Source organism: Lathamus discolor, chromosome 5 (assembly GCF_037157495.1).
Source record: "Lathamus discolor isolate bLatDis1 chromosome 5, bLatDis1.hap1, whole genome shotgun sequence".
NCBI lineage: Eukaryota > Metazoa > Chordata > Aves > Psittaciformes > Psittacidae > Lathamus > Lathamus discolor.
Window position 1 is genome coordinate 78930493 of NC_088888.1, and position 14405 is coordinate 78944897.

The following is a 14405-nucleotide window of genomic DNA, read 5'->3' on the forward strand; positions in this document are numbered from 1 at the left end:
CAGAGAATTCTTAGCTTTCAAATATTAAACTTCTGGTATAATATGCATAAAGTTGTATTTCTGATTCACTGAAACAATCTGATTGTTTCCGTAAGTCAATAGGAAGTACCTGTGCATTCTTCCAATGACTGAACTGACTGCCAATCAGTTTCTCTATTAAAAGACTAATGCATTCAGCTAAACATTGACAGTCCCTTTCAACATCCTCCAAACTGTTCAGCCCAAGTTCAGTTTCTGATGCGGTGTTTTCTTTACCTCCAGAAAATACACAACATAGAAACCTAAATGTTAAAAGACACGATCCAGTTGCACGTAGCTTAACTGGTATCCCTGACAGCCTGCATGCTAATGGGATCAATCTCAAGAAGAAAAAATTGTGGTGGAAGTTAGAGGTTTCTCACTAGAACAAAGGAAACATCTCCACATACAGAAAGAAAACACTACCCTAATTCTGTGCCTAGGCAGTTATCTTGATAATAGCTTCCTGACAAAATGAAAGGGATAATCACAGTTTTTAAGGTCATATTTACTTCAATAGTGATGCACTCTTAATAGCTACAGAAAAAAACAAACAACAAAACAACAAAAACCCAAAAACAAAGCAAACAAAAAAAACCTTTCCCTTAAATTCACCCTGTTCCACTACTTCTATTAAAAGAAAGATGCATCCAAGTATCTTCTGATATACTTCAGGCACAGCATTAACAATCCTTGACACAGTGTACCTGTTAGATCTTCTAGCATATCTAACTTTCAATGTGAGCTATGGATTTAACAGGCTGACTGCTATGCTTTCTTTTGCCACACAGCGTACTCACTGGCATGTGAGAGACTTCGTAATATGTGATAGCGACTTATTCAAAGCTGTTTTTTTCTTGAAAATGAAACGCACTTTAGTCAGGCATCATACAACTGCCGCTCTTCCCAATGAAAATTAAGATAATACTCCAATAAACTAATAACAACAAAACAAGCAAGCCCAGGCATCTAAAAACGTGCATTTGGATCAACTGCTTTGGGAAAATAAAACCCAGTAATTAAGAAAAAAAAAAAAAAGCCCTGTTACTAATTTGTCATCTCTAAATTATCATTTGCGTGATGGAAACGGATAGCACGTTGTTGCCGTTTTGAAGGGACTAAGGATGTAAATCTTCTGCAGACTCAGATTTTTGTAGTACCATGGTGTTTGTATTTTTGTATTTGTGTCAACCACTAAGTAAGGGACATGAACAGCTGCGCCTGCGCTGACTGCAACTCGGCTTATACTCGTCGAGGGGGAGTCTGAGCGCGTTTTTCCCGCTGGTACGGGAGGAGGACAAACCCCGTCCCAGGGGGCAGACCGGACCGCGATGCGCCGGGGCGCGAAGCGAAGGCTGGCAGGTGGGAGAGAAGCTATGCCGGTGCCACGGCACCCGGCCCCCGGCCGCACTTGCTGCAGGCGCCCCTGCGAGCACACCAAGGCAGACCCCTCCGTACCCGCGTCTCCGCCAGCCCCCTTCCCCACCTCCCCGCCACCCCGGGGCCGCAGGGAAGGAAGGAGAGGGGCGTCGCGGCCAGGCGTGCGCAGGACTCACTTGATGACCGTTCCTTTGGCGCCCCCTGCCGTGGTGAGCATGACGCGCGTGGTGAGGCTGCCGCGCAGGTCCTCCCGGTCGAGCCCCAGCAGCGCCGCGCAGCACTCCAGCGCCGGCTCGCTCCGCGGCCCCACCGTGCAGCCCCCTGCGAGCAACAGCACAACCGAGCTCCGGTACACCGCCGGCACACCGCCTCCGCCAGGCGCTGCCCGCGGCGGACAGGCCCTGGCGCGTTCGCCTGCTTTACAGCCTACACGCTAGTGTCAGTTCAACAGCTGCCATTTGGGCCGTTTTATGGGAAATTCTAGGGAAAAACACTGAACTGGTGATGCTCTTGCCATGGCGACTAGAAGTAACATAAATTTTGAAGGAATTAAAAGACTGCCTCTGGAAATTAATTCCTGTATTAAATGTGAACAGCCAGTTCTCAAAACCAAGAAACCCCCAAAACAAAACCAAAATAACAAGCCCAAAACAACAACAAAAAAGGCAAAACAAAAACTACCAAAAAAAAAAAAAGGGGGGGGGTAAGCCCACCCCAAAACTATGTGTGAAATTCTGTATTTTTTTGATACTGTTCTAAGCATGAGCTGATCAAAAGCTAAACCACTTGTAAATGAAAGAACTACACCAAAATGCTAAAATGCTAACGCCTAGCAACTAACTGCAGCAATGTAACCTGGATCTAGGTGTTCCTGCAATCCCCCAGACTTCCCTGCACTGCCACAGAAGTGTCTGGCGCAGCAGGCTCCCAGCACTTACATTTTCCCAGGTAAACAGCAGGGAGGCGTGCTATCTTCTGCCTGGCACCATGGCCTCAGTGCCAGAGCTCATCCAGTTACTACAGGTTCATAACTCTCTAACTGAAGCACTCAAACACTTCAGCAAAATCTAACACTTAATTACATGTGCCACGATTACATCTCCTGTTGTTCTCAAATTTATTTTTACAGGTAAGTAAAGAGACCTAAAGGGATAAAAAACTAATGAAACACTATTCGAATTCCTTAGCTCTACAACACTAAGAAAAAACAAAAGGTAAAAGGAGTCCTTAAAAGACTGAGGCTTTTGTGGCTTGATTTTGGAAGCTCTGAAACACCATTTGTCCTGTAGTTAAACAGCTTTTGTCTGGTGTTTCCCAAGTTTTTGAAGCAGCAACAGGACTTCAGAGGGTCTCTGGTAAGAGCCACACTCACTGCCTGGAGTAGTGCACCCTGTGCATACACAGTGTGAGAGCAGAATATAGCCTGTATTTGCAACAAACATTTCAGAAGTTCAGTAACTTATTCCAGGGGGAAAAGATTTGAAATTCCAAATTCAGAGAAAATAAGTTTTCTGGTGTCCTCTTCTCTAAATCCTGACTTTCCTCACTGTCTGCGGTTCTTCCTCTCCTTGTTTGTTTGCCTCCTGAAACTGCCTCTGCACTCACATTTGCACCCTCTTCACTCTGTCCCACCTTGTCAATCCTGAAATCCCTTATCACAGAAAGCTCAAACAGGGAGCTCCCTGTCAGCTTATTGCTGAGCCCTATGAAGCCACTACTCTTCTCCAATGTTTTCCCAGATTCAGTCACATTAATCATGTTCATTTCCGTTCTCTTCATGAACATGGAGACATCATGAACTGATACTGGGAAGGTTCTGATTTGACCAAAGTGGGGGAAAAAACCCAAACAAAAAAAAAAAAAAACACCAAAAATAAACCAACCCAAACAAACAATAAAACAACCCTCACCTTCTCTGTGACAACCCTTCTCTGTGAACTAACCAGTCTGAATTCTGTACTGGCACTACTTTGTTGAGGACAAATTGGACTAGAGACCTCCTACAATCTCTTCTGAGCAGAGTGTCTGTACAGTTCTGTGGTGACTCTGTGCCCGGGGATGGGAGCCTGTGAACCTGTAAGGCTAATACTTATTCAATTTACCATTCAAAAGCACCTTGTAAATGCCCTTCCTAACAACTTTGCCAAGTTTGGCAACAGCTACACATACTTGAAGCAGGAGTAAGAAGAACCAATTCCACTGTATCTGTGTATCTTGAAGATAAATATCTACATACATATTTTTTTCTACTATAGTTAGATTTGTAGTATATCTAGAACGTGAGTTTTTTCAGTCTTTGAGGAACCTATAGACAGCAGTTCTTACCTTAGAAATGCTGATTTCAGTACTAAGGTAAAAACAACTGTTTCAAAAGTACTCATTCCCCCTGCCACAGCTTTCCTGCACATTCTACTATTAAGTCTCAGTTACACTTATACCAACATATCTTTATATCGAACTTTGCAATGAAAAATTTCTTGAACAATTTCAGTGAGAACCTATTTGCTTTCAAAGCGTGTAAAGAATTACAACTTTAAAATAAACAGGTAAACCTGACTTCAAAATGGAGTGAATTAAGACTAAATTACCCTTGAGCACAAGGCAACTTTCTAAAGCAGTAATTCATGTGGACAGGAATCATCTACAAACGAGGCATTTTCAGTATTTTTACAGAAAACTGATTTGTTTTTTCTAACCTGAAGTGCTCCCAGCTTCCTCAAAATCAATATTTCCAAGGTGAAGGACACCAGCCACTACTCTAAACAGATCAAGCTTTTCTGCATCATCCAGTCCAATCTTTTTCATTGCTGTGCACATTCTGTTGAAATCTCCATGATCATCTAAGAGTGGATCCTTCAAGGAACCTGCTTTGAGATACTATAAAATAACAAGATATGCAAAAAAATTCAGTAAATGATTTTAAAGTAAATGCAATTATTACCAGTCAAGAAAAAAAAAAAACCAAAACATAACAAAAAGCAGGGAAAAGCATGCTAAACTAAGTAGAAAGATATTAGAGCTCTTCATTGCAAGAACTCTAATTTGTTTTAATTTGCTAACACTTTGAAGCATGATCTTCAAACTTCAAAGAAAGCTTCAAACTATCTTCAGAAAGCAGAAGTTGGAGAATGTTACAGCTAAGGATGGGAATACAGGATAGTGAGCAGCGGAAAGGAAGACTCCAGCTAGGGAGCTATCTAAACATTTAAATAAAGGAGTGCTTCTACCCTCTAGCAGTTGAAGGAAGACTGACATCCTTGTGATAGTATGTCAGAAAGTCTAAAAGGCCATGGGAAAGGAGTATAGGACAAACCAGAACTGGAAGAATTATCCCTATTCTAAACAGACTTATTTAGAGAAATATACTTGCAAATGCGATTAAGAAACAGAAAAGTTGTTTGCAGTGCTCTATGGGTTAGAAGAATACCAGCTACTTTTAAAACACCAATTTAACATTTTGTTGATTTTCCCAATTTAAATACATCAAAAGCCATTTTAACTATTAATGGGTTTAAATAGTAGCTAGTAACACAACTGCATGCAATCAAGAGTAACTGAACATGCACAGACTGAGCTACATTTTTAGTTACTTTAAAATGTTTTCAACTAAAAAGGATCATTAACTAAATAGAAGCCTCCTAATGTCAAATAAGCTAACACAATTTTCATCAAAACACCACATGCATCTGAAAAATTCACTTCACACAATACTTAGACACATCAGTAAAATTAAACTACATCTCAATTATGTAAAATGATCACCTCATCTTCCTGATAAGGAAAACACAAAAATAATTTTAAGTATTAATTTACTATTCCAACTACTTTTATTAAAATAAACAATTATTTTTCATGAAATGACAGAGCAAATACTAGATTTCTGATTTAAAAACCTGAACAATGCAATATCTTTCCTGTTTAAGTGGCTAGACTAAGTTTAAATATCACTGGAATTTAATCCTTTATTGAGCCTTCAAATTCACATGGCTGTGAATTTGAAGGGATTATGTAGTATGGCCTCATATAGTAGTTCCACTACTTAATGTCTAAAACATATTTTCAGAATTACTCTGTCAGTATGTTTTAGTTTAGACAGTTATTTCAAATCAAGTCCTTTACAGAGCACACTTTATGACAAAACACCTGCCTATAAATCACATCAGTAACAGATTGCACAGGTTCATCTTCCAGCAGCAAGAATAAGTAAATATTGACACTTTACGCCTACACAAATGATAAACTTTACTACAAAACTTCATTTAAGGCAAATTAGGTAAACTGAGGCAAAAATCTCCAAGTCAATATGCTTGACAAGAAATAAATATCTACCAGCTTTGTGCCTCATGGTAATACCAAATCAGCGTTTCTGTTAAGTCACTCTTCACCATCCATGATTATAGAAATAAGCCTACATTCAGGCAAAAGAAACTGGCATTAAATGCTCAGCATTACAACATACAAACACTATAAATCCAGAAGTAGACATTACAACATTGACTTGAGCTATACTGTGTCTCATAGCTAGGCGTGAGCTACATACAAGCTCAACCCCAATTTCTCAAAGGTAAAAGAGATGGCATGGTCGTTTTGGGAGAGAAGCTCTTGAGTAAAGCTATCTTTGTATTTTTCTACATGTATATGCAGCTTGCCCTGCTACTGAATCGGAAGTACAGACTTGATTCAGATCTGAAGTATCTTCCAGCTATACAAGTCAGAAATTCATACCTTAGGTATGAAGAGATGAAAATTACATTAGAGAACAGAGCAGAAGTGTAATGAAGTGTTTGAACAACTTCCAATTCAGACGTACTGTTAATTCAGATCAAATTCTTTAGTGTCCTCATGTGAACAAGCTCAAAGGATTAAATGATACAAATTCTGGTAATTCCAGTTTTTCAAAATGTAAACAGAGTTGGAGCAAGAGGAAAGAATGTTTTAACATTTCACACTTTCTTTCAGGAAATGCCATGCTCTGCTGTAAGTAACAATTCATAGGCAAGGGACAACAAAAAACAATAAAGAAAGCAGTGTACTGCGAAGGGGTATAGACTTATGCTGGAAGTGAGACTACATTGTTTTATAAAACAGTTTGGAGCATCACTTCAAAAATCCAGACAGTAAAAATAGCTCTGCAAAGAAAACTACTACTTACAGAATCATAGAATAGTTATGGTTGGAAAGGACCAAAGGATCACCTAGTTCCAACACCCCTGCCATGGGCAGGGACACCTCGCACTAAACCATGTTGCCCAAGGCTCTGTCCAACCTGGCCTTCTTAGCAGTAGCAAGATTTAAAAGGAAAATTACAAAGTCTTGGATAGGTTTTTGTTTTGCATAGAATACAAGCTGCATCATTAAGTGCTATATAAGAATGAAAATGAAACAATTTTATAATCTGTTCCATTTGGGATTTTAAGTTGTTAAAATATAGTGCTAGGACTGAACTCCAAAACCAGAGTTCTGAATATACCAGCTTTGACAATACCCATTTAGACTTATAAGGATGTGTAAAATGAACATTTCATTCCACACTGTAAAACTGTAATCATTATTTTCAACTCTATCTGCATTAAATAATATAAACCAACTGAAAATACGAACATACCTCAGGACTCTTGCGATTTTGCAAAATCTGCTTGTCTGTTTCTTTGTTAGCAAAGTATCTGGTACAGCCTCGATTTAAATACTGTAACAAAAAAAGTGGAAATGTATACTTAAGAGTAAGGAAAACATGCTTTTACTTAAGGCTTGATCTACACAGCTTGATTTAATCATTTGATACCAGCAACACACTAGGTATTCAGAATCCATTCCCTGAAAATGAATTTATTTACATCTACAAAATTACCAAAGTGCAACAGTAACAACATTCTATTGTGAGCTTCTTAATTTTGACAACTAAAATACTTTTTGATACAGTGGGATATTCAATGTTTTACTCAACCAAACCTATGAATGGAAAAGACAACCAAAATTAAGAAACAAGAAAATAAATTTTCTGACCTATGTGTAGTATTAAACTTTACTCTTTTTTTTCTCACCAGTAAAATATTTGTCCAGGTAGTAAGAGACATCATGTATTAAAAACCTTGAAGAGTATTAAAAGCTTATAACATGGTACAAGCTGAAGCTTCATTCAGAAGCTGGCTTCTGATATCCATCTCATGTTGTACAGTAAAGCGAATAAACCAGGCATTCAGATAATGACTAACTCTTCCAGCCAAATGGGACTGCCAGCTTTTTCTTTCTGATTCGTTCAGCTCAAAGAGCTCTGTCCAAAAGCTTGACAGAGTTCTTTGTCTAAAGGAAGTGAACTGATTCTTTGCTCTAGCCATGAACAAAGAAAATGTTTTCAGCTAGGTGAACAGAGATAATTCTACACTTTAGTTAAAATTTTTACACAAAATTCTAAAAAGTAATACAGCAATTCTAACAGCTGAAAAAAAACTAGGTGACACCTTTAATATTAAAACAAAGTGACAAGAAACACTGTTCAAAGTTAGCTTGGTGTTTAACAAAATACTGAAAAGTTTTCTTTATCAGCCAATAAGAATGCAAAGCACAGCATATTTTAAATACAATCTATCCTTGTATTACAGTATTAGAAACACTATCGCAGGAACAGGAGACAGGAAGTGAACTTTTCAATAGGAGTGTGTGGAAACTTACCTGACAGGCTGAGAATGTCAACCCCTGTGGCATTCAGTAACAACCAATGTAGGAGACATTTAATCACCAGATAATGGCTTTCATTTGAAAGGTAAAAACTCAAGTATATTTACATACTAGATCTAGGAGAAATTGTATTTTTGAAGCACACAAATACACAGCTTGAGGTTACCATATACTACACTTAACAAACCATTATACTTTTTTCTTTTTCCCCCCCTTTTTTTTTTTACTGTGAAGTACAACACCCCCATGTAACATCAGTGACCCAAATATAAGACACACTGATTTCTCTCAGACTAATGAGAACTACCTTAGATTTGAGATTGTCCTATTTTCAAGTGAGTTTAGTGAAGATAAACCAGGCATGAAGTAAAACATGCTTGAATCTTGGTACGTGAAAAGGCACAAGACAGGTGGCACAAAAGGGGCGATGCAAAACTCTAACTTTAGGAATGGGGTTTTTAAATAACCAATTTAAGAGTATGATTTTTTTTCCTCAACGATGTTCTTGTCCAAGAATAACAGCATTACTATCAAAATCCTGATCAATCATCAAACATTTCCTAGTGCAGTATCTCTATCTATTATTAGAAGCTTAAAAGAAGGTATTTATGTGAAATTTGAAAGAGAGAGACATGCAGTCAACAAAAAATGTGGTAAAAAAGTGGCATAAGGTTGATCATTCAGACCTATTTTATGATAGAACCTGGAGCAACAAATGAGAATGAAGAAGACAGAAAAAGTTATCATGACAAAAGCAATACAAATTTAGGAAGAAAATTAACCTTTTACAGGTCTTTTTTTCCAAAATTCTTCTATAAAGCACTACTTCGTTAAAATTTAGTACAATATAACTAATAAATTTTAAGTATACTTATACTCATTTATATACATACAAAGATGAAAATGATCCTAAGGGTATTTTAATTGAAGATAATGTAGTTTAACTTGGGTAGGGGGAGGGAAGAAGTGTCAAAATTGTTAAATATAACAAGCAGGATGGCCCCTTCACATGAACTCAGGATTTGAGTACTGATAGTATAGCAATAAACATTCTTAATGGAAATCAAAGTACCTGCTGCAAAACTTAGAAGCAGTTGAATAAAATATGTCATGGTGTGATAAGGCTGATGTGACTGTAAATTATAAAGGAAAAAGGCAAGCAAGTGCCTACTGTAAAGGCACTCAGGCTGTCCAGTACTATAATTGCACCAGCCTGATTTTCAGCAGGTTGCAATTCTGACCATGACATCTACAACCTTGTGTGCTCACTCACATGAGCAGAGCTTTTGATTAAGAATGTCCCCAAGAGTGGGCACACAGCATAGTCAGTTCCAGAATTAAAAATCTATTAACTACAAGAAAGAAGTCTTAATAGAAAAATAGCAGCACAATAAAAAAAAAATATAGATTTGAAAATTTGTTCCAAGATTTTAGCTTTAAATCATAAACGAGAATATTGTACAGAATAACTGCACAGTAAAGAAGAAAGTTTTGAAAACTAGTTCCATATTACATTAAAATAAAAAAAAATCCCAACCATTTAAGTATTGTGTTGTGTGTTTCAAAAGAAAAGCCTTCCTCCTAGATAACAGAACACTTCTTTCTTAATAAGCATCAGATCAACTCACAACTGAGTACAAAGAGATGAACTATAAGAAGATACAAACTAAATATTTAAAGAAATAATATGAGGTTTGTAAAGACCCCTAGGAACACCACTGAGGAAGTAAGAAAACTTGCCCTAAAATACTGCCAGTGTCTTTTATGGAGCACAATCGCCCAGACATCACAGTACAAATGTATGATGTGCACAATATGGAACTGCAGCTCTGTGCCTGCTTCCTGGCTTATTAGTAAGCAGAGATTGACTTGGCCAAGCCAAGAGGTAGCAAAAACCTGTTTCGTGACCACTGTCCACCCACGTTCCCCACAAAGAATGCACTGATTCAGGTCTCTCCTATGCAACTCCTGCTTTGCACAAAACTAGTAAGAACTTTGTATCTTTAAGGCTTCCAGCCCTCTGCTGAATTCTGATGAAACTAAGTACAAAAGATCTTAGGGAAAGTAACAGAAAAGTACAGTCCAACTTTTACTTTGAAAATCAAGCAGGAGAATGCACCAACAAAGAAAACAACCAACTGCAGCAAGGTATTCTTTGTTAGCTGTGCTCCTCACCTCATTTAAGATCAAGGAAGTGTAAAAAGGTTACAGTTGATTAAAATAAGTCCTTGTAATTCCACATTGTTGTGTTACAAAATGCTTCCAAACCCACAGCAGGGATTTGGTCTATTTTAGAAATACACAGAATTCCCTTCTGTGAAATTGCAAGCCAAGCAGAAGCCAAGAAAGCAGTGAAAAATGGAGACAAATGACAGATCACAAGCAAACAGACCAGTATTTATCAGTAGGATTTGATTTGCTAATATTTTTTTCTTTTTAATACAAGTCAACAAAGCCCATTGCGATATCTGTAGATGCTTACAATTCAAGTGTGATTGTCAAAAGGAAAAGAAAAACAAAACTAAACAAAAACCTAACAACATATATAACTAAATAGCAGGAATGAATGATTGAAGGCAAGTCTTCACCTTACTAGTAAATAGGTGATGGCAGTGTGAAGTGTGAAAAGGCTTAGAAGGACTCTGAAAGAGAATGCACAATCAGGAAAACAATGAGAAACAGCTGTACCATTAAAGCTGCACTGGTTGTATATGGGTTCAATAATATTCCTTCCTCAAGATAAAAAAAAAAAAAAAAAAAAAAAACAGTCTTTGAGCTGTAACACGATGAGAAATTAAAAGAAAATTTAAAAATAAGGGAAATGGGGTTGGAGTCTCTCAGGGAAACAAACAAAATAGAGAACAAAAAAATCACTACCAAGAAGGAAAAGAAAGCAAAAGGAAACATTACATTATTTGATCTTTTTAGAAAACAATTCAGTGAAATCTGAACATAGAGCAGGGGAGGGGAAAGAAGGAAAGCTGGAACAAGTTAAACTGAAGTAATAAAAAAAGTGAAAAAATGGTAGGCAGAGAATGCAAGAATTGAACTTAACGCTAGGAGGGAAAGCCAGCCTTTCTGTGGGATTGGGATTGCTACTAGAAACGTAACACAGGATCAGGGTTAATTAGGAGAAACCTCATGGCCTCAGAAAAGGGCAGAAACCCCTAAAAATAAAGCATGGGGAGAAGAAGGGAAGGAAGGAAACAAGTCAGAAGTAGTAAAAACAGGCTCACTGGATTGAATTAAAAGGCCCATATTATCCAAGAGCTTCTCTTCAACCACGACCTCTGCTTCACACAAAGTTTTCACTGTTTCTTTCTGAACTGGGATGACAAAACTGTGTATGCCATTTGCAGGCATGGATGTACATTGCAGCATAACTATTTCATTCTCCCTTTATTTCCTAACAACTAAAATTCCACTCTGCTTTTTCCTGGCACTGAACATTAACTTAACATTTTTCTAAAGAACTATGCACAATGATTCAAGTCTTATTTTCCTACTGTTTAAGTTCTCTTTCATTTAGGTATATTTAGGAGTATTACTTTCAGCACAGATTTTATTTGCATCTTATTAGCTTGTATGCAATATGAGAAGCTTTACAAACACTGACTCTTCATACTCACCCTGAAGTTGTCAGGAGAGCTTAGATACAGTTTTTCCCTAATGTCTTCTGGAGCACCAGCACAAAGCCTGTAGAAGATATGATAATTCCTCTCTTCTTTGCCTTGCACACAGATCCTAGATTTCTCCAGAAGGTAATGTGATACAAAACCACCAACCACCGAATTCTAGGAGGAAAAATATTTTTCTGATTATCTGAATATTTTTTTAATTATTTGAGATTCAGAAGTTTTAAATTTACATTTGTCTGATCATAGGTCACTCAGGCACTGCTCCAAAGAAGATTAAAATATATCTACACCTAATACATATTAAGCTTATAAAGGAAACCATTGCCTCCAGGATAATTTCTCCTCCAGCTCATATATAGTTACTCATACATCCCTCTTAAAATAAGGGTCTGCTTCACCCAAACAAGCAGAAATCCTTGGTAGAATTCCAGTAGTTCCTGCAAATAGCATTGCTACAGCCACCCTTATTTGTTCTGGCCAGCAGTAAGTACCATTACCAATTAGAACCTTCTCCAGTTGCATTTCACCAATGCTCTTGCAAAGGAGAAGGAAGGGTTAAAACTGAAGACAACATATTTGGACAGCATCTTAGGCAGACTAATTATGAGCAAACATTTTATTTCAAACACTTGCACTTCTTTTCCGAGATGGAAGTCTGACACAGATTTTGAAATCTGTTTATCTGGCCTATGATAAAATTCCCTGCACCTAGACAAATCTTGATAGCAAGGAAATTTCTGAGCTTATGGCCATTACAGCAACTAAGAAGGACTTACTGACTGACATATTTGAGGCCCCTGTCTGTACTCATATTGCTTTGAGAAACCAGACCAGGTCACCACAAAGTAAAGTCTTGTGAAGTATGAAGTCTAGTAAAAAAGGGGCTCAAGTAAACAGGCTGATCTTCCACTGGAAAGCTGAAACAAGCTTTTAAGCAGTTTCTGAAGATACTGGGAATGCTATTCAGCTGAAGTAACATAAGCTTATTAACATGAACTGGATGAACAGATAGTCCCTCTACCCTTAAAAGAATTATCTATTCACCAAAGATTGGAAGTTTGGTTACAAAACCAAGTGATGACAACTTAGGAAAAGACCAGATAATGAGCTCAGAGTCTGCAGGAAGGGAATGCAGTAATTTGTTCATGTCCTCAATCAGAAAGATTAGGAGGCATGTACATAATCTCTATAAAGATTGTCAACAAAAGTGTTCAACTTGGACATGCTGGACAGCCGTACAGTCATACTTAGCTGTGGAATGTGTGTATACCTACACTATCCAAACAAAACTACTCCCAAACAAAGACAATTTTTCGTAAGCTACACAGTGAATAGTACTTCTGACAAAAAATGGTTCCATTACTTGTCACATATATAATACTAATGTGAGGTCCCATAATTTCATACAAATACATAAAACCATCAAGAATTTATTTTGCATATTAAAACATTAAAATATTATTATATTTGCTTACATTTAATATGCAATTTACACTTATTTGTGCATTAAAGGAATGCATAAATACTTAACAGCAATCAAGATATTCTTTAGATACACGTATTTGCAAATGAAGGGAACAATTTTATTCTTTTGTGGATGAAGCAATTTTGCTGCTGACTTCACCCGCTGTTTTCCAGTAGTGACACAGTTTTCCTTTCAAGGTGATAGGATACAAAATAAATCTATTAAGTAGGACAGCTATTTGCTGCAAGATTAATATTTATTCAGCCTACTCAGTCTAATGTTTCCATTTTATGGCAAAAAGTGATCCCTGCTTATCTGTAGCAAAATTCCAGTACCTTTTCATTGAAGTGAATTTCAACAAATTTCCCAAAACGACTGCTGTTGTTGTTGCGAACAGTCTTTGCATTTCCAAAGGCTTCTAATAGGGGATTTGCTGTTTAAAAAAAAACGAAAATTCAGAGTTTTAAAGTGTTAACATTTTATCAATAAACTACCAAAAAGAAAGAGAGAACAAATATATACTAATTATTCAGTGAACTTACTGAGAAAAAGGTTTGAAAATTAAAGGAAAAATACCACCTACTAGGAATGATCAATTTCATAAATTGTACTGGGTCTACTATGGTGGAACTTACCATGGAGTACTTAAATATCACATAACACTGCAAAATATTTGAATTGATACTGTAAGAAATTCAGAGACAAACACTAAATATAATTCAGTGATGTTCTTCTACAGCAAGTAGGTAAACAGTTGATACATAAACTATATGAGACAACACACAATTTGACACTTCCCAATGAGTTGTTAGTCATAAAATCTTAACTACCCACTTATCCTGCAGACAAAAATGCCACTTAAATGTCATGCATCCAACATGTCAGATTGATTGGGGAATTAAAAAGAAAAAAAACCCAAACCAAAAAGTTTTAGAAGAGTGTGCTGATTTCACAAAACAACTTAAAAAATGCCCTTTCAAATTAGGTCAATTAAGTGATTAAGTGATTTTATTTTTTACTAGCTGCTGTTTTCAAGTGCTTTAAAGCCCATAGAGAAGGAGTATCAGCAATCTCATGCAGATATATATACATACACACACGCGTATAAGTATCATTTGCAGTTTAAGCAGTTTGAAAATACTTAGTAGTTATGAAACACATTCTGAGAGCTCTGAAGATCAGAGAAAACTGATTTACTGAATCATGCTAAAAAAAAAATCGTTGAAAAT

The 14405-nt window shown here is 37.1% G+C and overlaps 1 protein-coding gene across 2 annotated transcripts in view; it reads right to left on the bottom strand.

Annotated features, from left to right (window-relative positions):
* The window catches only part of MYO6 (myosin VI), a 110287-nt gene that overhangs the window by 46552 nt on the left and 49330 nt on the right, over nucleotides 1-14405 (bottom strand). For both annotated transcript variants that reach the window (XM_065681396.1, XM_065681395.1), the window contains exons 8-12: nucleotides 13512-13609; nucleotides 11703-11867; nucleotides 7004-7084; nucleotides 4095-4275; nucleotides 1575-1719 (exon numbers count right to left, since the gene is read on the bottom strand). In XM_065681396.1, coding sequence (XP_065537468.1) covers nucleotides 1575-1719; nucleotides 4095-4275; nucleotides 7004-7084; nucleotides 11703-11867; nucleotides 13512-13609 — 670 coding nt within the window. The remainder of the gene's footprint in view (nucleotides 1-1574; nucleotides 1720-4094; nucleotides 4276-7003; nucleotides 7085-11702; nucleotides 11868-13511; nucleotides 13610-14405) is intronic.